Consider the following 24,094-nt stretch of genomic DNA (forward strand, 5'->3'; position numbering starts at 1 on the left):
TATTTTTATACTCCCTGCATTGTAAGTCAAACAAAATCGGATATTTTTTCACCGCTTCAATTAATTTTTCTTCGTCCATGTTTCAATAAACTATATTTACACGTTTAAATGTTTTGTTTTTGAGTCTAACTATGTTGACGCTGTTATTTTTCAAACAATATTGACGTTATAAACGTCGATATTATGACATATAAATGTTGGTAGCACTTACTTTTTTTTTTGATCATGTGGCAACATAATCTTACTTGTCGCCATGAAATTAGAATAGATTTTAATTTGGCGACACGCCGCTAGCCGTCACGGTATTCCGTCGCGGATTTTGGGCTTCCCATAAGAAATCGCTATGGTTATATTTACACACTAAGGTGGAGTTAAGCTCCCAGTGGGGTAAAAGAGGAGTTAACCTCTCAGTGAGTGAGCAGTCGTAGTACAGGAGGAGAACTTTTCCCTTTCCAGTATCCCATCACGATCTCCAAAGGACGAACCGACCGGCACTACGGGCGAGTCTGGCAGCGAAGTTGTGGCGTAATCTTACATTGTACAACATTTATATAATTTTTATTTAATAAATCGACCTTACTTGATTGTACCTTAAAACCGCTTGTGTTTCATTTCATTCTCTCACGGAAGGCCCATAAATTAACAAATGTTTGTATCGACCCTGGACCCCCGACTGACTACTCCAGCTTAGGTGGAAACACGTCGTTACAATGGCGCCCGAGCAGGGACACTAAAGAGAGAGAATAAATGACAACTAAAAGAGCGTTTTACTTTATTTTTTTTCAAGCAAGGGAAGTTGTGAAACACCATATTTTTTTGAAATGAGCACCACTTTGAGGCTTTCTTGGATATATACCCTGAAGCAGGAGGAGCTAGCGTCCTACCTCTTGGAATTCGAGCTAGATGGAAATGGGAAAGTGGAAGACCTTCGAAAGCGGTTCGCGGAATTTTTGAGGGCGGAACATGATTCCGACACCTTGCAACGACTGCTGGACCTTCAATCGAAACATGATAGTACTACGAGTTTAACCATTCCAGGCCGTACTGCGACACCCACTCCAGTCATTGGCAGCACTCAAGTTGTGACAACATCACCGGTAAAAGCGGAAGGCTCGACGGCAACGTTAGGGAGCGGTGCCAACAGTCGATCGGACGTACCGCAACTAGTGGTAGCAGACATTATCGATATAGTCCGAAAATGGGGGGTGAAATATGAAGGAACGGGAGACCCGTTAGAATTTATAGAACGGGTGGAGGAATTGGCAGATATGTATGGCGTGGAGGTGAACCGGGTTCCGCATGTGATGCCTGAATTCTTTAGAGGAAAGCCTCTTATCTGGTACCGGAACAACAACAAACACTGGGGAACGTGGAACGCATTCAAACGAGACTTCGCAAAATTTTTCCTGCCACCAAGGTATTTCGAGAAGCTGGATGATGAGATAAGAAAGAGACAACAAAAGCCCAGAGAGTCATTCAAGGATTACGTTTTGACACGGATCTCACTGAGCAACAGAAGCTGGAAAGAATCTTTCGAAATGCATCAGACATCAGACGGAAGGATTTCACGTCTTTGGATGACTTGATCAGCCTAGCCGAGGATCTAGAGAGCATACCAGGTGCAGGACATCAACCTCGAGGAACCGTGGAGTCCAGAAACATGGGAGGACGACGAGAGCACTGTAACGTCTGTGGAACCACAAGATCTTTCGCAGGGGAAAATCCTTCGTCACAAATCGACCATGACGAGCGGACATCACTCCAATGGGAGGAGACCAGAATCACGGCAACAGTACTGCTGGAAGATATGCCCACCAAGGCTACGATAGGCACTGGCGCCTCCAGGAGTTTTATCAAGAAGTGCTATCTGGAAAGTCTTATCCCGAACGCGGTATATCATCACACCCGAGTGGAAGTAGTCCTGGCCGATGGTTCCACGATAACGACGACGCAGGCCACCTCGCTAACCATGAAGTTGGGCAACATGAACGCCCGCTGTGAGTTGTTAGTGATGGACGAATTCAGCGAAAATATGTTACTAGGTTTGGATTTTCTTCGGAAGTTCAACAGTGTCATCTCCTGTGCTGGACTGGCAGCTCGGGGTAATCAAGGGATGACCACAGCTCGCTGCGGACTACTCGTGCCAACTCCGGAGGAAATGACGGAACAGCCCTTGGAAACAGGTGAGTCCAGTCCGGAAACTAGAGTAAGAGGGGAAAGTGCGGCGGCGACTACACCGGACATCATTGAGAATTTCTTGGCGGAAGAAACAGGAAAGTTTGATAGGATCACCGGTCTCTCAAATATAGCCGAACATAAGATTGTAATGTTGGACGATACACCAGTTAAATTGCGGTATGCTCCCCGCAACCCAGCCATGCAGGCCATCATAGATGAGGAGGTGAATAAATTAATTGAACGCGAGTGCATCGAACCGTCAAACAGTCCTTTCAGTTTTCCAATTACCCTCGTAAAAAAGAAAAATGGAACTTGGCGCACGTGTATGGATTTCCGACAACTCAATCGCCGGTCATCACTGGACGCCTACCCCCTCCCGCGGATTGATACCATCTTGAATAGACTGAGAAATGCTCGATTTATCAGCAGCTTGGATTTAAAGGATGGATACTGGCAGATTCCTTTAGCTGAAGATAGCAAAAAATACACAGCGTTCGCTGTAGCGGGAAGAGGTCTTTATCAATGGCGGGTTATGCCGTTTGGGCTCCACTCCGCTCCCGCAACCTTCCAAAGAGCCCTCGATAGTGTCATCGGACCCGATTTGGAACCACACGCATTCGCGTATTTAGACGATATTATTGTGATCGGAAGGACGGTTGAAGAACACTTGGAGAATCTGAGAGAGGTTTTCCGACGTCTCCGTAAGGCCAACCTGAAAATTAATCCAGAGAAGTGCGAATTCTTTAAGAAGGAGACGAAATATTTAGGTCACGTCGTCAGCGGTGATGGGATAAAGACGGATCCCGACAAAGTGGCGGCCATTATCCAGATGAAGCCCCCCCTATCACTTAAGGAGGTGCGACGTTTCCTAGGGGTCGCATCTTGGTACCGTCGATTTGTTGCGGATTTTGCAACCATGTCACAGCCTTTGACCAAGCTACTGAAAAAGGGTAAGCATTGGAAGTGTGGAGACGAACAACAGAAGGCATTTGAAACATTGAAGTCCCGATTGACCCAAGCCCCGGTACTGGCCTGCCCTGACTTCGGGGAAAAGTTTACCCTGCAGACGGATGCAAGTGATTATGGGTTGGGAGCCGTCTTGACACAAACATTGGAGGGAACGGAACGGGTCATAGCGTATGCGAGTCGGCACCTGAGTAGAGCCAAGAGGAATTATTCGGCAACTGAAAAAGAGTGTTTGGCTATTGTTTGGGGAGTAAGGCAAATGAGACCCTACATTGAGGGGTACGAGTTCGAGGTAATAACGGACCATCTGTCATTGAAGTGGTTGAATGCGATACAGAGTCCGTCCGGTAGATTAGCACCTTGGGCGCTCGAACTGCAACAATATCAGTTCACCGTGGTGTATCGCAAGGGAAAGCACAACGTTGTTGCCGACGCCTTGTCCAGGGAGCCCATTGAATCACTTCACCTAGCTAAGGTCGCCACCGCTGGAGGTGTGCAGTGCAAATGGTGGAACAGAAAATGTGAGGAAGTCAGGAAGGACCCGAAAAAACATGCCGATTATATGATGATCGGAGATCAATTGTACCGGCATTTCTCGCATAGCGCCGTCAATGAGAATGAGGCGAAATGGAAGCTCTGTGTAGCCACACCGTTGCGGCAACGGGTATTGAGGGAGAATCATGATCAAGCCGCGGCTGGACACTTGGGGATCAAGAAAAGCTTTAGGAGGATATGGGATAAATATTATTGGCCAGGGATGGCTCGAGATGTGCGACAGTATGTGAAGAAATGTCCCTCCTGTCAACGGTACAAGCCCGAACAGCAACGTCCAGCGGGTCAAATGCTTACGCAGATTCCGGATGAGCCCTGGTCAACAGTGTGTGCTGATTTTGTGGGGCCGCTACCACGGTCCACGCATGGAAATACTGTGTTGCTTGTTCTTTGTGATAAATTTTCGAAGTGGAGTGAGTTAGTTCCCCTCCGGAAGGCGAGCAGCGAAGGGTTAAGTAAGGCCTTCCGGGAAAGGGTGTTAGCGAGATATGGCGTCCCGAAGATTCTCATTACGGACAATGGTACACAATTCACCTCAAAGATATTTAAACAATTCTTGGAGGACATAGGGGTGAAACAGCAATATACCGCGCCTTACACTCCACAGGAGAATCCAACGGAACGTGCCAATCGGACAATCAAGACCATGATCGCTCAGTTTACCGGCCCGCGCCATAACAAATGGGATGATTTACTGCCGGAAATCATGTTTGCGATGAATACTAGTGTGTCGGAAACCACAGGATACTCCCCTGCTTTTCTCACACAGGGCCGCGAACCACGGCTCCCGAATGCTTTATATGATGAGGTCACAATTGGTACGGGAGCGAGAAATCGGACGCCTACGGAACGTGCACAAGAATTAAAAGAGGTGTTTGGTATAGTTCGGCGATATATGGCCAGGGCCTCCGACAACCAGAAACGCTATTACAATCTCCGACGCTGGGAGTGGAAACCGAAGATCGGGGAACTGGTGTTATTAAGGCAGCATCACTTATCCAAAGCCATTGCAACGACGTGTTTCCACCTAAGCTGGAGTAGTCAGTCGGGGGTCCAGGGTCGTTACAAACATTTGTTAATTTATGGGCCTTCCGTGAGAGAATGAAATGAAACACAAGCGGTTTTAAGGTACAATCAAGTAAGGTCGATTTATTAAATAATAATTATATAAATGTTGTACAATGTAAGATTACGCCACAACTTCGCTGCCAGACTCGCCCCTAGTGCCGGTCGGTTCGTCCTTTGGAGATCGTGATGGGATACTGGAAAGGGAAAAGTTCTCCTCCTGTACTACGACTGCTCACTCACTGAGAGGTTGACTCCTCTTTTACCCCACTGGGAGCTTAACTCCACCTTATGACACCACTGGGAGGTTAACTCCTCTTTTACCTCGCTGGGAGCTTAACTCCACCTTATGATACCACTGGGAGGTTAACTCCTCTTTTACCCCACTGGGAGCTTAACCCCACCTTCCGACACCACTGGGAGGTTAACTCCTCTTTTACCCCACTGGGAGCTTAACTCCACTTAAATACCCTACTGGGAGCTTAACTCCACCTTATGACACCACTGGGAGGTTAACTCGTCTTTTACCCCACTGGGAGCTTAACTCCACCTTCTGGCACCACTGGGAGGTTAACTCCTCTTTTCCCCACTCCGTCACTCCACACTTACGCATTGTTCCCAGGCCAATTCACTGAGACAAGGATATACCGTTCGCTTATGTAGCGGAAAAATTTCGCCCCATTTTTTGTTGTTGTTTTGTATTGATGTCTGCCTTAGGCATATATTTAACTTCAAATGACTTTTTGTTCTTTGTAATAAACAATTGTTGGCTGAAAACAACACTACACATACACAAAATGTCAACTTAAGTCATCTGCCATTTTAGTTTGACATTATAATTATCATGGGGGGTACACACGTTTGCTCGTGACTTTACCTTTAAGGCCGGTATGCACCTCTAGCGAAATTTTCGGTAGCAAAAATTTATTTAAGTCTACAACAAAAAAACAGGGCTGTGTACACAGATTTTAAACCAGCTAATCGCTTTTAAAAATTGTTAATATATGTTCCAAATATTCCTCAAATAAATTGTTTATTATTTACAGACCTTTTAAAACTTTTACGCACACAATGATTGTAATAAATTAAATGTTTTCTGCCAAAATATGCTTTTGACAACCCTGTTATTTTCATTAGAGGTGCATACCAGCTTACGAAATTGAACGCTACCGAAAATTTCGTTAGCATAAATAGCAATGCATTTCTTATAAGAATGAACTTTTTTGCTAGAGGTGCATACCGGCCTTTAATTAATATGCCTTGGCTACGGGTATGTGATAGTTAATACCATAATAATAGCGGATGTAAATGATTTGATAGAAAGTGGTATCAAAATTAGAAGGTAACGTGAACCAATCAATTAATAGCAAACGGTAATGGCCACGTACCGCCTTTTTTTCTACCAGTGTAATACTTACGTGATCTAGACGGACGGACGGAAAGACATTAGACCGAAGAAAGGAATTCGTGAGGTCCTGACGAAATATTTGCGGATGCGAATGATCGAGCTCTCTATGAAAGAATTTGAACATTATTTGTTTATGAAATTAAATTGTTTTGATTAGATACTTATCTTTTATGAATTGTTTATTTTTATTGGAGAATAATTGTACATTCGTGCCTTTGTTAATTTGCTCCAAGTTCATGATTCCCATTTATGTGAAAGAGAGAAAAAGGATAATAAAAATATGTTTATAATGTTGTTTGAAAAGAAATAATATTGGTGTTACATTATTAAATATGGAAGGCTAAAGAAGTTATAAGGGAAAGGAAAAAAATGTGATTTAAAGGACAGGTGAGTAGCATTTTGGGTGTCCTGAATGGATGGGCCACGGGGACACCATGGTTGGGGAGGGTTAGGCCACGGCATGCTTTGGGAATCCGGCATGCCAGCAAACCAATATGAGTGAAGATTGTGTAAAAATTATCTTACGATTTTTGATACGTACCTGTGGTGCTTTGTGATGTCCATCAAAGGCTGGTCGTTTGTTTTTATTTATGTTTTTTTGTCAGTTGCCAGAAGACTGAGTTGCCAATGAACCGCGCCCCTCAGACTGAGCCAAAAGCCGGTAACATCGTTCGGCAACCAGCGCACGGCAACTCGGTTCCTCACTCCAGATGGCAGTAGCCATAGGGCTGTGACAAAGATGCACTTTTTCTGATAGTTTGAAGGGGCTCTTATTGGCGTCGTTCTAAATTTATCTAAAAAGGCACCTAATAATTGCACTCATGCTATACTTTTTTGTAGTAACTTGGAGTGGTACAACTTCTCAATAGTGGCGACGCTTTTCCGACGAGTTTTGGATGTCGTATACGATTGTTTTCGACGTGGTGGGATTCGCAGAAGTGCCGTCAAATTCAAAAAATGTTGACAGGGACGAGTCTATGGTAGCGATGACGATGAAATGGAACTTTGAAATGGAGTAACTTCAGTTGTCTATAATTTTTTTCTTCCAATTGACCACGAAATTCGTAGCACAAGGAATTATTGAAAACCACGTGTTTTTTCGTTGCATTTCAGGTTAGCGTTTTGTCAAAGTTTTCTCCACTTATTTTCAACACATTTTCAAAAATTTTGTCAACATTTTGGCGATTTGAAAGTAATGCAAACAATTTGAAAATGTATTGAAAGTGAGTTGTCAAGTTGAATTTATGTTGAAAATGTTATTTACCTTCAAACTGAAAAGAGGTTGCTTTTAAAACCACTCATCCTGTGTTTATTGGGTACATTCAAAAAAATTGTTGTAGCCCAATAAACACAGGATGAGCGTTTTTCAAATGCAACAACTTTTCAGTTTGAGGGTAAATATAATTTTCAACATAAATTCAACTTGACTTGAAACAGCTCATATTCAATACATCTTCAAATTGTTTGCGAATTACTTCCAATTTGCCAAAATGTTGACGAAATCTTTGAAAAGGTGTTGAAGATAATATGAGAAAACTTTGACAAAACACTACCCTAAAATGCAACGAAAAAACCATGTGGTTTCCAATACCTATTTGTGCAACGAAGTTCGTGGTCAATTGCAAGAAATAAAAAAATGGAAAATTTTAGACAAATAACCAAATAGTTTATAAAAATAGGTAAGTGAAAATAAAACTTTAAGGAAGTCACTAAATATATATCTCTTTGCAGAAAACTAAAATTATGGATTCTACGTTCTTGAAAACATTAAAAAGCTGACCGATGAAAAAATGGTGGACAATTAACTGGAACTGCTTCAAATAGTTTATAATAATTGGTACGTCAATATGAAAAATTAAATCAACACTTTGGAGAAGTCACTAAACTTAAATCTCTTTGCCGAAAACTAAAATCTTTAGATACTACATTCTTGCAAACAATAAGAAGCTGACCAATGAAAAATGAGTGGCTTATCGACAAGAAAAAGTTTCCAGAAACATTACAAGTGCAACCAATTAAAATTGTTAAAACAACAAATTGTTGAAATCAACAACTTCTGGATGAAAATGTGCATCACATCGTCAGTTTAATTCATATGCTATTATCAGTTTAAAGTGGATATTTTGTGAATTCCTTCTGCTGGAAATCAATTCTAACACGCGGTCCAGTACGTTCCTAATTTCAAATTGCCCGCATGTTAATAAATTTTAATTCTGTTTTATGACACCAAAAGGAAGGAAATCGAATTACCAATGCAAAAGTGTTTACTAATAATGTTTAAGATATTTAAAGTTTTGTTGTTTGTTTTTGGTTCTTATTTGTTGATATGTTTAATAAGATTATTATTTATCAATTGGCATTGTAGTGTATTATGTATTGTAGTGTATTATTATATATTTTATTTTGATGAAAATGAATAAATTATACAAAATTCATAGAATTTTGGCTTTGACTTTCAATTTGAAGTGGGGATATCATTCATACAAATTTAGGTTGAAAAGTATTTGCAACGATGTTAATTTTGAATTTGACTCGCATCGAAAATTGTTTGACAAATCATTGAGTAGCGATGCATTTCAATTTGAGGATAACACTTGAGATATTATTGCTAATGTGTTGAATTTCACTGTTGAGGGTAATGTCTGTTTTTTGTTGAGAACGCGATTTTCTCAACAATTTCTCAACTTGAATATTACCCTAATCCTTTGAAAAAATGTTTGAAAAATTGTTGAAATTTAGCATTTTTCAAACGTTTGTGTTTATTGGGAGGGTATAAAAATATTAAGGGGGAAGGTCCCAAAAAATATTGGGCAACTCTGGTTGTTTGACATGCACGTGAAGTTAGTGAGTGATAGTTCAGAAAAAGTAAATAAACAACATTTAAATTAATCGCTATGAATCCGCAGGAAAATGAAAACTATTTTGCTGAGTACGACAATCTTGAGGTTTTAATAGTTTTTAAAGCATGAAGCAATTGATTCTAAATGATTTTATAACACAGGTACATGAAATCATGCTGCGCGACAAACCAAGGATTGAGGCATATAAGAATGCTATAATGCAAAATGAGAATCTTTTCAAAAACAAAGTGGTAATGGATGTGGGAGCTGGGAGTGGAATACTGTCAGCCTTTTGTGCGAAAGCTGGAGCAAAGCTTGTATACGCTTTGGAAGCATCGAAATTGGCTCTAATTGCTTTGGAAGTCATAGAAGAGAACAACTTGGGTTCGATTGTTAAGGTATAATTTATCTCAATAGCAATTTCAAATCCGGCTACTATTTTGACCGCAACTAAAGAAATTCATCACGGGTTCAAATTTTATTAATCTCAAATTAAAATAATTAACTCCATAATGACATATCAAGAAAAATGTACAAACCAACCTTCCTTAATAATTTACCTTTCGAAATATGGGACACAATGGCTAAAACTGCCATTAACAATTGTATTCGCTATGAATCATTCACATACAGAGAATTGGAAACATGCGGTCGCTTATATTTTGTACTCCCCTTATGAAGCGTTAAGTTTATTACGATAATATAGCAAACGTCTCATGAACATTGACGGTTTTGAGAGTTTCGCGTATAAATAACCCTAATCTATACACATAGATTGACGCTGATCGAGCAGGTACACCAGAATAAGGATACTAATTTTACAATGATTGTTTTTTTATTATTAGTTGGAATAGTGATCAATGTTCTTATATAATATGATCATTAATTATATTTTTTTAGGTTATCCATTGTAATGTGGAAGAGTTTCAGTTACCAGTATCTGCGGAAAAAGTTGACATAATTGTTTCCGAATGGATGGGATTTTATTTGCTTCACGAAGGGATGATGGATTCAATAATATTTGCCAGAGACAATTTTTTGAAACCGAATGGTCATTTGTTTCCCAATGAGGCTACTATATATATCGCTCCATGTGCTGTTCCAACACATTTTGATGATTGGGATGATGTTGATGGCGTAAAACTTTCACGATTTGGCAGATCACTACGGCAGCAAAAATCTAATAAGCCAGAAATTATTTCAGTGTCACCAAAAGACTTGTTACATCCAGGAGTTGCAATGTTCTGGATGAGTTTACATGATATATGTAAGGAGGAACTTGATGTCATTGTTTTTAAAGATGTGGTCCCTATTCAACGATCGGGAAAACATCAAGGATTTTGCATTTGGTTTGACTGTAGGTTTCCTGGGGAAAATTACAATAATGCAGTGGTTTTGTCTACCTCCCCATCAAAACCTATTACGCATTGGAAACAATGCGTTGTGGCACTTCCTGACACAGCTTGTGAAGATTTGGATGAAAAATCTCCAATAGCGTTCAAAATATCAATGATTCGTCGTAGAGATGATAGACGAAAATATGTATTGGAAGTGGAAATATTTGATCCTAATGTGGAGGAACATCCTGTGCCATGCGAATGCCATTTAACAAAGTGCATATTGCTAAAAACCCATCTTCATAATATGAATGTTTCGTTGTAGACTAGAACGTTTGGTAAATTATTTATGACTTGGTAACTACAGACACATTATTTTTGTAGAAAATACAAATGAAAGAAAATCACGTATGATGTTTAGTAAAACTTATCGTTATACTTGTTACAATAGGTTTTCAAATATCTCTCAATCGAAAAAAGTTTTCTAAGAAGTTTTTAGCATTTAAATAAAACTTTTTAATAAATTTGTTGTGTGTTTCAATTGCAAGAAGTTATCTTCGAGGCAAAGGTGACACACGGAATTTCTTATTTTGTGTCGGTCGCTAAGAACTCGCCATAACTTATTAGTAAAGAAAACACCGCTGGATTTTTCTTTGTTACTTGATCAGCCGTTCGCATGCCCGCCTTGCATACCCAAGGTCGTGGGTTCGATTCCATCTTCGACCGAACACCAAAAAGTTTTTCAGAGGTGGATTACCCCACTCAGTAATGCTGGTGACATTTCTGAGTGTTTCAAGGCTTCTCTAAGTGGTTTCACAGCAATGTGGAAAGGCGTTCCGACTCGGCTCTAAAAAGAAGGTCCCTTGTCATTGAGCTTAACATGGAATCGGGCAGCACTCAGCGATAAGATAGAAGTTCACCACTGTGATAGCACAATGAACTGAATAGTCTAATGGCGATTTCGATTGGGAAAAAGGTGCAACATTCTCGAAATTGATTGCTAAATATAAAGGATACTGTCATAGATTTTGGATCCTGCATCCCTCACATTATTATGAATTAACAATAACTTTGAAATGACACTATAATTTGGTCGAAAATGCAATGAGGGAAAATGTAGTATAACACTAAGGCAACATATTTTTTGCGAAACGAAAACGCCCTAAGTGAGCCTGACACATCGGGCTGCCACCAAACCTAACATAACCTTGATCAGCCGATACACTTTGAGGAAAAATGAGCTTTCGTATAAAAAGGAGCATACTAGCCACACGATAATGGAGGCTAATCACGGCATTCGATATCGAATTCATAATCGTGTCGAAAAAATTGTCCACACTATTAAAAGTTTGGATCATGACATTCTATCGAAATTTGATGCAATTTCTCTAGCATTGCCAACAGCAAAAAACGAGTAGAACAAAATGAAATAACAAAATTAAGTTAGCGGCACAAAATAGAATGTAGAAAAATCATACGTTTTTGAAGGTTCCCAACAAAAACTCTCATTACCCGGTTATCTTGTAGGTAAGCCGTTTTAAAAAATAATAACCACTTATTAATTGGCATCGCTCCGGATTACATTTACATACGCATGACCTAGGAGGAAAGTACTTCTCCCCAGGCATACTTTCGGCCATGAAATAAGTAGTGGTTTTAAAGCATATACTAACCTAATATGTAATCACTTATTCGTAGATAAACTAAAGCTTGTAAAATATCCACTTATTGTCTCAGGCAACCAAATCACTAAAATATTGATTTCTATCGCCGATTACAATGGATCAAAATATGGCGAGTAATGCTGTAATAGGAGCACTGCACCCAGAAAAAAGTGTCTTCGAAACTAAAGGAAAAAATATTCATCAATTTAGATTAGCCATTTTATTTGCAATAAGTTAAGTTACACTAGTTTACACTGAAAATGTACACTTGATGAGACTCGACTTTTCTTATGTATTTTGATCTGCTGAATTCGAAAAAAAATGTTTAAAAATTTTCTATGGAACAGTTTTTGAGATATCCTATTTTTTCTCTCTAAACAAATTATATCTCGACCAACAACGATATAATCTCCGATTATATCGTTGTTGGTACTTAAATGAAAGGTATTAAGATGACGAATAATCGTGTATAATTGGATCTGTGATAAGTTAAGTGGCCAAATTTTCAAAAAATGTACAAAGGACCTTTTCCGCCAGAAAAGTATAAACCATTGAAAAAACGTCTGGAAGAGAAGTTCATGATCCTATAGATGATACTCTAACGTAAGTAATAAGGTCAACTAGAAGAAAAAGGTGTAACTATATGTCAAGTTTATACAGTCCTAGTTAGTTTTTATTAATTTTTTTCATCTTTAAATAAATAATTCATGGAAAATTTAATGAGATAACAACCCGCGAAGCTAATGCTTGTATGCAGGTATACTATATACAAAATACATATACATATGTTTATGAGTTTTTTATGTTGTTAGCAATAACTAAGTTATCATTTAAAATTTAATTCATATTTGCAAATCTAAGTTTTGAAAAGTAAATATAAACATATATATATATATATATATATATATATATATATATATATATATATATATATATATATATATATATATATATATATATATATATATATATATATATATTATATATATATATATATATATATATATATATATATATATATATATATATATATATATATATATATATATATATATATATATATATATATATATATATATATATATATATATATATATATATATATATATATATATATATATATATATATATATATATATATATATATATATATATATATATAATATATATATATATATATATATATATATATATATATATATATATATATATATATATATATATATATATATATATATATATATATATATATATATATATATATATATATATATATATATATATATATATATATATATATATATATATATATATATATATATATATATATATATATATATATATATATATATATATATATATATATATATATATATATATATATATATATATATATATATATATATATATATATATATATATATATATATATATATATATATATATATATATATATATATATATATATATATATATATATATATATATATATATATATATATATATATATATATATGAGATATATCCTTTCTTCATTGCGATGATATAAGTTTATCCTTTATGATCTTTCTTCGCCTGTACTTATTATGTACACTGATAACATCGAGTGGCATAGTATTATATATGTTCGGAAGTTGTACGTTTAACGAACATTTTCCATATTTATGATTGTGTTTTGGTACTGAGAATCTTCCCTCTTCTCGTCTTCTTGTCCGATATGTATGATTTAAGGGTTTCAATATTGGGTCTTCTGGGAATTCATTTAGAATTGTGTATTTATATATGTTTTTTACTTCAGCAGTTTATACTGCTTCGCGAATCCCTGTACGTTTTGTGATAAGGCTGGATTTTGTTGCGTTTCACTCTGATTGTTTATTTTTTTAAGTTTATTTTTCATTAATATTTTGATTAATCTGTTTTGTGTTTGCTGTAATAATTTGCAGTAGGATGTCGATCCAAAAGCTGTAATTCCGTGTCGTATTTGTGATTCTGCAAGTGCGTAGTACGCTTGAATCGTTACTTCAATTGGTGCACAGTTATTAAGATGGAAGAAGAAATATGATGCCTTTCTCAATTTCTTGTTGAGGTCGAAAATATGCTTCTTCCAATTGAAATATGTATCCACCTTTACACCAAGATATATTATCTCATCAACGAATTCGATGTACTTTTCGCAGTTATCACTTCTTGATATTGGACTTTTATGTAGACATTCGGTATTGTGAAATTTTATATTGATTTGTGTAGGTTTAAAGCTCGGCAATCTAATGTGCATTATTTTTGTTTTATCTGCGTTTATAATTAAGCCGTTATCGTGGCACCACCTTGATATTACGTTAAGTTCATCTTGCATGGTTTGTTGTGCTATTTCCAGATTTGTGTGAGATACCACAATTGCAGTATCATCAGCATATGCGAATGTTTTGGTTTTTTTTTTTTAAATAGATGTAAGTTCATTTGCATACATCAGATACAATACTGGCCCAAGTTTAGAAACTTGGGGTACACCATAGATAAGATTATTTCATTGCTCATATTTCCATCTATTTTAACTCTAAAGGCCGGTATGCACCTCTAGCGAAATTTTCGGTAGCAAAAATTTATTTAAGTCTACAACAAAAAAACAGGGCTGTGTACACAAATTTTAAACCAGCTAATCGCTTTTAAAAATTGTTAATATATGTTCCAAATATTCCTCAAATAAATTGTTTATTATTTACAGACCTTTTAAAACTTTTACGCACACAATGATTGTAATAAATTAAATGTTTGCTGCCAAAATATGCTTTTGACAACCCTGTTATTTTCATTAGAGGTGCGTACCAGCTTACAAAATTGAACGCTACCGAAAATTTCGTTAGCATAAATAGCAATGCATTTCTTATGGGAATGAAATTTTTCGCTAGAGGTGCATACCGGCCTTAAAGGTCCTGCACCCTCACAAAAAATCGCTTCTGTAACATATACTCCCAAACATATTTTGCTTCAAGCATATACATTTTTGGGTATTGCCCAAACATTTATATGTTTGATCTCTTCCAATATATAATATGTTTGAAAGCATATTGGTCTAAACAATATATGTTTGGGTAGTGTAAGTTCCAAACATTTTGTATTTTTGCATCCAAATTCAATAATGTTGTCTTCCAAAAAACAATATGTTATTATGTGAACATATAATATGTTTGGAAGCATTTTGCACCCAAAAATATTATATGCTTAAAAAAAATTCTCCCAAACAATATTGTGCTCAAAATTTTATTTATTTATGTATATATTTACAACCATAATGAATTATGAAAATAAACAGGTAATATAGGTCCTAACAACATAGGTTTTCGACCTGAATGCTCAAAATTTTGTTTCTGCCTAATTGTATATTCCCTCACATCTTTCTCACTTCCACGAGATTTTTTAGTTCTTAGCACATTTTTCTGTAATACAAACATTGTAGAAGAAATTATTCAATTTTATGATTTTTTAATTTTACCTTTTGCCGGACGGGAATTCGAACAGCGGACCACACAGTTTGTAAGGATCAAAGAAGTAGCTGATCAATTGCCCAAGGGAAAATAAAATGTTAATTTTGTAATAACAAGCAACAACCACCAACTTAATTCAATATCGCTACCTGTTAAATAGCGCTCCAAGCTACTAAACACATATATGTTTATAGGCTATTTCTAAATTAATATATGTTTGCATCCAAGCATATTATATTTACAAACATTTTATGTCCCAAACATAATATGTTCTAACATATTAACATATATGTCCCAAACATGTTATGCTAGTTTATGAACATTATATGCTTGCACTCAAAAATATTGTGTTTAAAAATTTGTGTTCCAAACATATAATGTTTATAGCCAAACATATGAAAAACAGTCTTTTTCATCCGTGTGCATTCTAAGTAATTTTTAAACCATTCAAGACATTGTCCACGTATACCACTTTTCCAGAGTAAGTAGTAGCTTTCTATGTGACAGAGTGTCAAATGCTTTACTGAAGTCTATAAACAGTGTTAGACAATGTTGTCTTCGATCAAGGCATTGGTTTATGTAGTTTGAGAAATGTCCAAGGATTTTATTAATACTTTTTCCCTTTTGGAAGCCATATTGGTTCTTATTTAATATATTGAATTTTGTTAAGAAGTTGTTAAGTCTACGTACTACAATTTCTTCTAAGACTTTTTCAATCACTGGTACAATAGATATTGGCCTATAGTTATTGTAGTCATTTTCGGCCCTTTTTTGTAAATTGGCCTAACTAAAGAAGTTTTGAGTATTTTTGGTATGGTGCTTTCGTTGAGGCTCGAATTAATAAAAGATGTGATGATGGGTGTTAGAAGCTCAGCATTGTTTCTTTGATCTTTTGGGCGTATTCCGTCTACTCCAGCTCCTTTTTTCAGATTTAGTTTTTGTAGAATATTTACTATTTCTAATTCATTGGTTTCTTCCAAAAACATAGTAGTTTGTATGGTTGTTGCGTTATGATTACAAGTTTTTATGTCGCAATCATGAATTATATTTTTAACGTTTTCTTCGAACTTTTGTGCAAAATTTTCCGTTACTTGTTTAATATCATAATTTTTAAAATTTTTCTTTATTTCTTCATCCAGATTTAACGTTTTCTTCCCGATAATCTCGTTAATTGTTTTCCACGTATCTTGAATATCATTACGGTTTTTAAAAACTCGTTTTTGTGGTATTCGTTTTTTGCATTATTTATTATTTTGTTGAGTTTATTGTTAAATGTTTTATATTCCCTTTCTTTTTCCTTATTATTTCGACTTTTACGATATTTTTGATAAAGTTTATCTCGAATTTGACAGTAATTAAGAATTTTCTGACTTAACCATGGTAAATCGTTTCTTTTTTTCACAATTGGTTGATACTGTGTCGATTTGTAATATATTTCATTAAATTTGTTTAGAATTCTGTTGAAAATTTCGTCACAACTATAGTCATAATCATTAGATTCTGTCCATTTTTCACTTTGCAGATAGGTGTTTACTTTACTGTCACTAATTGTTGCAACTTCCTGTTGTTTTAACTGCAAACCCTGGCTCGTATTACCACACGCATCTCTATTTACGTTAACATTTAGGCATGCAAATAATGAGTAGTGGTCTGAGATAGTTGTCATAATGACAGCTGATTGACCATTTGTTATAGTTCATGTGTTTCTAACCAATATGTGGTCGATGCAAGTACTATTGTTTTTGTTGATATCCTCTCTTGTGCTTTCCTTCACTAGGCACTCCAGACCATTTGAAGACATCATGTCTAGATAATCGGTTGTGGATTTCTCTTTTTCGTTTTTAATGTTTATGTTTATGTCTCCAACGATTATAATTGCTTTGTTTTTCTGTATTTTGTTTATGTGTTCATCAATCTCATGTACAAATTCTCGTTTGTTCGTTCGCGGAGGACGGTAAACAGTAATCATGGATATGTTTTGATTGTTTAAAGCTAAATTCAAATGTAACATCTCAAAGGTTTTAGGGGTTTCTTGTACTAAAACATCATAATTTATTGATTCGTGTATATAAACGGCTATACCTCCACCATTTCCATCTCGATTTAGAAATATATAGCGATAGTATGGAATAGAATAAAAACAGTTTTCTTCGTCGGTAATATTAGTTTCAACCAAAACAATAATTTTTATTTTTGTAATTACTTCATTTATAGTGGCTAAGAATACATTGAAGTTTTTTCGTAAGGAACGAATATTCAAATATATTAATGACACGGGAAAGTTTAATAAATCAATGTTAATTGACTTGAAATTATTTATTATTTTACACATGTTTCCATCCATTTTTTGTTAATTCTTTCGAGTCTTTATCTCGGATATTTCAGTTATTTCTTTTTTCGTATTTCTGTTCATTTATTTATTCATTTATAGATTGTTTATTATTTGTTTTGTTTATTGTTTGTTTTTTTATATTTTCTTTTGTGTATGTTGACTATGTCATATTTTTTTAAATCATCTTCTCAATATCACTCTCACATTTTATGACCACAAAATTTTCATTTTCATTTTTGCGAGCACATATCTCTCCTTTCTCACCCATACAAACTTCCATTTCACTTCAAGTGCTCTGTTTTTGACAAACCATAACAAGCGGCGGTTTGTGCTCGTGAGCTCATCATTTATATATATATGTACTTGTTATTATCTGTTGTCACTTCATTAACACCATTCGCTTCAACTCTATGTCGTTTTATTTTACTCATTATCTCCATCTTTTTTTAGAGAACAAAATTCAATAACGGCTTTTGCCTTTCCTTTTATTCGATATGCACCTTCAATATCATTATCGTTTAATTCCACATTTACATTATTCGCTATTTTTTGTATTATGTCTCTTGCACTTATATTTTCGTTTCTGACATTGGAAATCGCTATATGTTTCTCTAACAGTTTTTGTTTTAATTTATTTATTTTAACTTCCATGTCGTTCATTCTTTTTTTCTTTTTCCTTGTTTTGGTTCTGGAGTTCATTGACTTGTTGCTTTAGATCTGTACAATTTTCGTTTATTTGATCGAGAGTTGTTTGTTGGTTCTGAATTTGAATGCTGATGTACGCAAGTTGTGTTGTTATTTGTGCCATATTTTGCATCATGATTTGTAGAACGTTGTTGCTATCCATTGTTGGTGTAGCTTGTAGTTCATGGTTTTTGTTTGTGCTTGATGTTGTGTTGTTGATTATTTGATTTCGCGGAGAGCCACTTTTCCTATAGCGTTTGTCCGGAAAAACTTCATCATCAACATCTTCATCCTCCTTTCCTTGTTGTTTCTGAGCAGAGTTTTCCACCGATGATACTACTATTTGGTATAAATTATTTGATCCTCTCCTCTCTCTGCACTTGTGACATCTCCAGGCTGCTTTCTTAGCTGCCGTCATTCCTCCAAATGATGAGGATTGAATGGAGCAGCTGGGAGAAAAGTGATATCTTGCATCACACTCACCACATTTCATGTGCTTATCTTTTATCTGAACCTCACATTGAGCACAGATATATAATACATTCTGCTGATTAGACATCATTTAAAAACACGACCGTTCGCAATGAAGGCAAAAATACGATTAAAACAAAAATTAGAAATCAAATATAAAATAACTCAAATATATAAGTTCGAGGATTAAACATTGTTAGCATAAAAATATATATTATTTAAAATATTAAATTTTTAATTGCAAATAATTAAACTTATTGATTAATAACCTGCGTTAGTAGACATTTGAGAGTAGTAATCAATTCCTAAATGTTTATGTTTATATATCAAATTGTTTTTGTAACGTAGTCTACATACAGTAGTAAGATATACTTTTCTGTAACCAGCTGGGTTGCACAAATCACCCAAAAATTCACTAAAGGTGAGTACTATGTTCGGTTTTTTCACCAAAACACTAAATTACAAGTACAAATATAATTATGAAGACGATTATATTTTGATCGAGTCTTGCCAAATAATGGATGGAAAAGATCCAAGGAATTGATTGCAAATAATTTTATATTTCTAAATTAGTTCATTAAAAAAAGTAACTGTGAAAACAAGCTGGTTTTCAGCTTGAAAACTGAACATAGTACTCAGCTTAAGGCGGAAATCAAAATAAGTGGAATCAATAGACTTATTATAATTTATTTTTTATTTTTAATTAAAAATGACGCAGTTTTAATAAAACTCATGTATTATATATAAAACATTTCAAATTTTTTACGCGAGTACTTTTTTTAACCGGAAATACACCCATCTTGGACATAATTCAACTTTCACCAAGACTTTTGCAAGTGAATTGATTTCACGAAAATTCCGGTGAAAGTGGATTGTAGGACACGAAAATCGTGGAATTGATTCACATTCACCTGGAAGTGGATTTGGGAACATGGGCAATATACTTAGTATTAAGGTGTAATTATATGTCAAGTTTTTGCAGTCTTTGATTGTAGTCCTAATTATTTTTATAATTTTTTTTAAGTAAATTTAATGTAATTCTTTATTTTGAGTATCCCTGTAACCGTATATGGCCATTTCGGCTTGGTTGTAAAATGAGTTAAATAAATAAATAAAAACGACCGAAAAATGTCGTTCCATAAAAAAATTGAAACTTCTTTCGAATTCAGCAGATCAAAATACATAAGAAAAGTTGCCTTTCATTAAGTGTACATGAATTTTTTATTTTTTTGCAAACTAGTGTTATTGTGTGAAATAATAAAATTTACTTGCTTCAGTAAAAAAAAAATCCTAAACTGAAAGCAGTTAGGAATAGTTCATTAACTAGAATAAGGCATGGCATTTTACTAATACTGTTTTCTTCGCGGGGTATAAGAATTTACTATTGAACAAGAAAATTTTATTAACTGATAACAAAGCATTCGTAAAAATGAACAAAAACCGAACTAAAACTAAAACCAAATTTAGTAAAATTTCTTATAAAATGATAACTCTGTCTTCCTTTATTATAGAAAGCTTATCATACATACGAATAACACTTAGCATAGAAAAATATTTCAGTTCATTCGTACTAAAGGTAAGTACTATGTTCGCTTTTCGAGTTGAAATTTTCGCGGTTACTTTATTACAACAGTTCAATATGAAGCAGACAAATTAACTCAATTGATGCGCAGTTTCTTGTTCCCCTAGATTTCGGCAAGACTTTACAGGAATATTTTGGTTTTAATTTATAATTTTGATTATTTCAGGAAAAGTAATCGCGAAAATAAAGTGATTTTCAACTCGAAAACCGAACATAGTACCCACCTTAAGAAGTATTCAATCTTCCCAATTCTATTTTATTAAGCCAACTGCCTAAAAATTTGAGAATAACAATTCAAAAATTTTTAGGCATTATATTTATTTTTGTCATTACAAGTAAGTCATTATAACTCACCGCAATGTAATGCAACGTGTAATGACAGCTTTACTCCTGGTAATGCCAATAGTTTTTGCTGGGTTTCCAAGTAAAAAGTGAATTATATTGCCCTATATCTTATGGACCCATTTCTCTTTTTATATTCCTCCGAATTGGAGGATGAGATGAATATAGGTTAGGTATAGTGGCAGCCCGATATTTCAGGCTCACTTAAACTATTCAGTCCATTGTGTTACCACAGTGGCAAACATCTTTCTTAGCACTGAGCGCTGTCCGATTCTAGTTAAGCTCAATGACAAGGGACCCTCTTTTTTATAGCCGAGTCCGAACGGCGTTCCACATTGCAGTGAAACCATTTAGAGAAGCTTTGAAGCACTCAGGGGCCAAATCGAATCAATCAATTAGTTGATTGATTTTTGTCGCGAAATTAAAATTCTAATTGATTCAATTAAAACGGTACAGTTCTTCCGAAAACTATACCGGAAGAGAATGTCTTAATCATTGTAAAAATTTTTGTATTACAAAATATTTCGTAATTTACTATTATTTATGGTTGATATAAGAGATTAACATAATCACCCTTATTCCTGAAGACGCCCTCGCTGTCGCTTTTTGTCGCGTTAAATTTACCACCGACGAGTTTAGTGATTAATTTTTTAAGAAGTTTTCTAGACTTTAATTATCGAACAATAGAAAAATAAATTTAAAAAATGGAAATTGGTAAGAAGTAAAGTGACTAATCTTCAAAAATTACAAAAAATGAAAAAAGGGAACTAGGGATCTGCCATTAGATGAGCTAGACTGACTCCAACGATTTAAAACTGGTTGGAACAAATGGTTTGTAGATCGATACCTTTGGCCTTTAGAGACAAATTGTAAAAAATAGTAGAAAAGCTGAAACTATAATTAAAAAAATCTATATTGTTCAAGTAGTTTTCCAGCTTCCACTCTTTGAGGAACTCATGTTTTATATCAAGAAGTCCTGAGCTGACCACGATCACAAATCTATTGATATAACAAGTAAGGAAAGTCTAAAGTCGGGCGGGGCCGACTATATTATACCCTGCACCACTTTGTAGATCTAAATTTTCGATACCATATCACATCCGTCAAATGTGTTGGGGGCTATATATAAAGGTTTGTCCCAAATACATACATTTAAATATCACTCGATCTGGACAGAATTTGATAGACTTCTACAAAATCTATAGACTCAAAATTTAAGTCGGCTAATGCACTAGGGTGGAACACAATGTTACTAAAAAAATATGGGAAACATTTAAATCTGAAGCAATTTTAAAGAAACTTCGCAAAAGTTTATTTATGATTTATCGCTCGATATATATGTAATAGAAGTTTAGTAAAATTAGAGTCATTTTTCAACTTATCGACTAAGCAGTGGCGATTTTACAAGGAAAATTTTGGCATTTTGACCATTTTTGTCGAAATCAGAAAAACATATATATGGGAGCTAACAGGTTGGCTGGTAAGTCCCCGGTCTGACACATAGATTTTTATATAATACAAACCTTCAAATGATTCGTGTCAAAATTTGTCAATTTGTCAAGACAATTAGCTTGTGAGATAGAGCGTCTTTTGTGAAGCAACATTTGTTATTGCGAAAAAAATGGGAAAAAAGGAATTTTGTGTTTTGATAAAATATTGTTTTCTGAAAGGAAAAAATACGGTGGAAACCAACATCGTGTTGATAATTCTGAGCGGTGTTTGCAGCTGTTAACTCGCAATACACCCGAGTTTTTCCGTCGATATGTGACAATGGATGAAACATGGCTCCATCACTACACTCCTGAGTCCAATCGACAGTCGGCTGAGTGGACAGCGACCGGTGAACCGTAGCGTGGAAAGACTCAAAAGTCCGCTGGCAAAGTAATGGCCTCTGTTTTTTGGGATGCGCATGAAATAATTTTTATCGATTATCTTGAGAAGGGAAAAACCATCAACAGTGACTATTATATGGCGTTATTGGAGCATTTGAAGGTCGAAATCGCGGCAAAACGGCCCCATATGAAGAAGAAAAAAAAGTGTTGTCCACCAAGACAACGCACCGTACCACAAGTCATTGAGAACGATGGCAAAAATTCATGAATTGGGCTTCGAATTGCTTCCCCACCCACCGTATTCTCCAGATCTGGTCCCCAGCGACATTTTCTTGTTCTCAGACCTCAAAAGGATGCTCGCAGGGAAAAATTTTGGCTGCAATGAAGAGGTGATCGCCGAAACTGAGACCTATTTTGAGGCAAAACCGAAGGAGTACTACCAAAATGGTATCAAAAAATTGGAAGGTCGTTATAATGTGTGCAAAATTTCAACTAAATCTGAGTTAAAAATTGGCCTCTGTGGTCATATGAGTGTAAATCGGGCGGAAGCTATATAAGGGAGATATATCTAAATCGGAACCGATTTCAACCAAATTTGGCACGCATAGCTACAATGCTAATTCTACTCCCTGTGCAAAATTTCAACTAAATCGGTGCAAAACATTGGCCTCTGTGGTCATATGAGTGTAAATCGGGCGAAAGATATATATGGGTGCTATATCTAAATCTGAACCGACTTCAACCAAATTTGGCACACATAGCTACAATGCTAATTCTACTCCCTGTGCAATTAAATCGGTGTAAAAGATTGGCCACAGTGGTCATATGAGTGTAAATCGGGCGAACGATATATATGGGAGCTTTATCTAAATCTGAACCGATTTCAATAAAATTTGGCACACTTGACTACTACTAATTGTACTCCTAGTGCAAAATTTCAACCAAATTGGGGTAAAACTCTGGCTTCTGGGACCGTATTAGTCCATATCGGGCGAAAGATATATATGGGAGCTATATTTAAATCTGAACCAATTTCAATAAAATTTGGCACACTTGACTATAGTAGTAATTGTTCTGCTTGTGCAAAATTTTATGCAAATTAGGGTAAAACTCTGGCTTCTGGGGCCATATAAGTCCATATAGGGCGAAATATATATTGGGATATACAGTCGAAGCTCGGTTTTACGAACGATATATTGTCAGGCCCTTTCGTTATAAAAAAATGCGTTAAATCGAACTGAAATTTAAAACGTTTTATAATCTTTAATTTTTATTGGAAATTCACATTTTTCTGTCATACAACTAGAGCTTTGTAAGCACTAGATGAAATTAAGATGCTAAATACGTATTTAAACTATA

At 35.3% G+C, this 24,094-nt stretch overlaps 1 protein-coding gene and 1 long non-coding RNA gene across 3 annotated transcripts; both read left to right on the forward strand.

The window, feature by feature from the left end:
- The first annotated feature begins 7,515 nt into the window (after positions 1-7,515).
- LOC142223338 (uncharacterized) lies at positions 7,516-8,609 on the forward strand. Its single transcript, XR_012718687.1, has 3 exons — positions 7,516-7,848; positions 7,901-8,006; positions 8,089-8,609. It is a non-coding gene; the product is annotated as an uncharacterized LOC142223338 (long non-coding RNA).
- Positions 8,610-8,967: 358 nt separating this feature from the next.
- Positions 8,968-10,870, forward strand: Art8 (Arginine methyltransferase 8). Of its 2 annotated transcripts, none has more exons than XM_075295623.1 (3): positions 8,968-9,114; positions 9,171-9,407; positions 9,910-10,870. In XM_075295623.1, the coding sequence occupies exons 1-3, from the start codon at positions 9,064-9,066 to the stop codon at positions 10,669-10,671; spliced, it is 1,050 nt and encodes a 349-aa protein (XP_075151738.1). In that variant the 5' UTR covers positions 8,968-9,063; the 3' UTR covers positions 10,672-10,870. The 2 variants fall into 2 exon arrangements, with proteins under 2 accessions (XP_075151738.1, XP_075151739.1); XM_075295624.1 differs by having other exon boundaries at positions 8,979-9,098.
- The last annotated feature ends 13,224 nt before the right edge of the window (positions 10,871-24,094 follow it).

Source organism: Haematobia irritans, chromosome 2 (genome assembly GCF_050003625.1).
Source record: "Haematobia irritans isolate KBUSLIRL chromosome 2, ASM5000362v1, whole genome shotgun sequence".
Lineage (NCBI taxonomy): Eukaryota > Metazoa > Arthropoda > Insecta > Diptera > Muscidae > Haematobia > Haematobia irritans.